This window comes from Penaeus monodon, chromosome 33 (assembly GCF_015228065.2).
Source record: "Penaeus monodon isolate SGIC_2016 chromosome 33, NSTDA_Pmon_1, whole genome shotgun sequence".
Lineage (NCBI taxonomy): Eukaryota > Metazoa > Arthropoda > Malacostraca > Decapoda > Penaeidae > Penaeus > Penaeus monodon.
Window position 1 is genome coordinate 6,267,078 of NC_051418.1, and position 1,177 is coordinate 6,268,254.

Genomic DNA, 1,177 nt, shown 5'->3' on the forward strand with positions numbered 1-1,177 from the left:
TCTAAGCAAGAGCTAAATATCTCTCTGCAGGATGAGGATCGTTGCTGCCGAGGCCGGAATCGCAGCGGAGTGCTTTGATGATGCTGGGCGCCGTTGCATATAAAAGAGAGCACTGTGCATCCACTGGAAGCACTTCATCTGCTGACTCGGATCCCCCCAGTGGCACGTTTAGCTTCTTTTAGACACATATATTGGCTTTCCACACTCATGCATTCTGGAGAGGAAGATCCCTCGACTGTCTATATCAGTGAAGTTTATTCTAATCCTATGTCTTACAACGAACAAGATAGTCACAGTGCCAGTGTCTCAGATGCACCCTATTCCCTGGGGCGAGAACCCACTACATATGGTGATGCCCAAGACCAGCATCTAACCGCACACGACGACCCTGCTTACAGGTCTTCGTATGCTTCGTGTGAGACTTCTAGGGGTATGGCCTCGGGCATGGACTCCTTCCTCCCTGGCGGATCCGCAAGCGTCACCGCGGACTTCCAGCAGCAGCCCGCCCTTACCGGTAGAAGGAGGCAACGCAAACCCAAGTTGTACGAATTGCCCAAACAAGCCGACCCGACGGCAGAAATGAGGAGGGAAAGGGCAATACGACAGAAGAATAAAAGGGAGAAACAGCATCAGGATGAAGTGAATATGAAGCGAGAGACAAGCAGAGCACAAGAGGAATGTAGGAAGATGAAGATAGAGAAGGAACTGAGAGCTTGTAATATAAATATGATGGAATACCTCCTGACCATGAGTGAATCAGCCATGTACCCAGGTGCGTTCTGCAAATATGTGAGTGAATTGATGTGGAAGATCTGGTGGATAAGAATAGGACGATGAGATGTTCTTGCATTTAAACATCGGTAAAGGATGCATTACTTAAAGGCATATATATAAGCGCTAGTAAGAAAATGTAGATAAAAACGCAAATTTTACCATTGTATCTGTGTAAGGAGATGGGCAAATCGTAATATCTATTTGGTCATTTAAGTTCATGCTGTGTTTCTGATAAATGTGTAGTTATCACCAGTACTAGGATCTTGTGTTTTCTAGAGTAATGAAACATAATTCTCATATCAAAGACAGAATACAGCCTGGTTTACAATTCAGTATTACACCGCTAAGGTTGTTGGCATTGCAAGAATACGGGTCGTCTAAACTGAACTCAATAACTGCTATT

At 45.0% G+C, this 1,177-nt stretch overlaps 1 protein-coding gene across 1 annotated transcript; it reads left to right on the plus strand.

Annotated features, from left to right (window-relative positions):
• The first annotated feature begins 147 nt into the window (after positions 1 to 147).
• LOC119594230 lies at positions 148 to 837 on the plus strand. Its single transcript, XM_037943299.1, has one exon. The coding sequence runs from the start codon at positions 208 to 210 to the stop codon at positions 835 to 837; it is 630 nt and encodes a 209-aa protein (XP_037799227.1). The 5' UTR covers positions 148 to 207.
• The last annotated feature ends 340 nt before the right edge of the window (positions 838 to 1,177 follow it).

Bases quoted from the DNA above. Each gene is read 5' to 3' on its own strand.
- LOC119594230 (XM_037943299.1), top strand. From the start codon at position 208: ATGCATTCTGGAGAGGAAGATCCCTCGACTGTCTATATCAGTGAAGTT.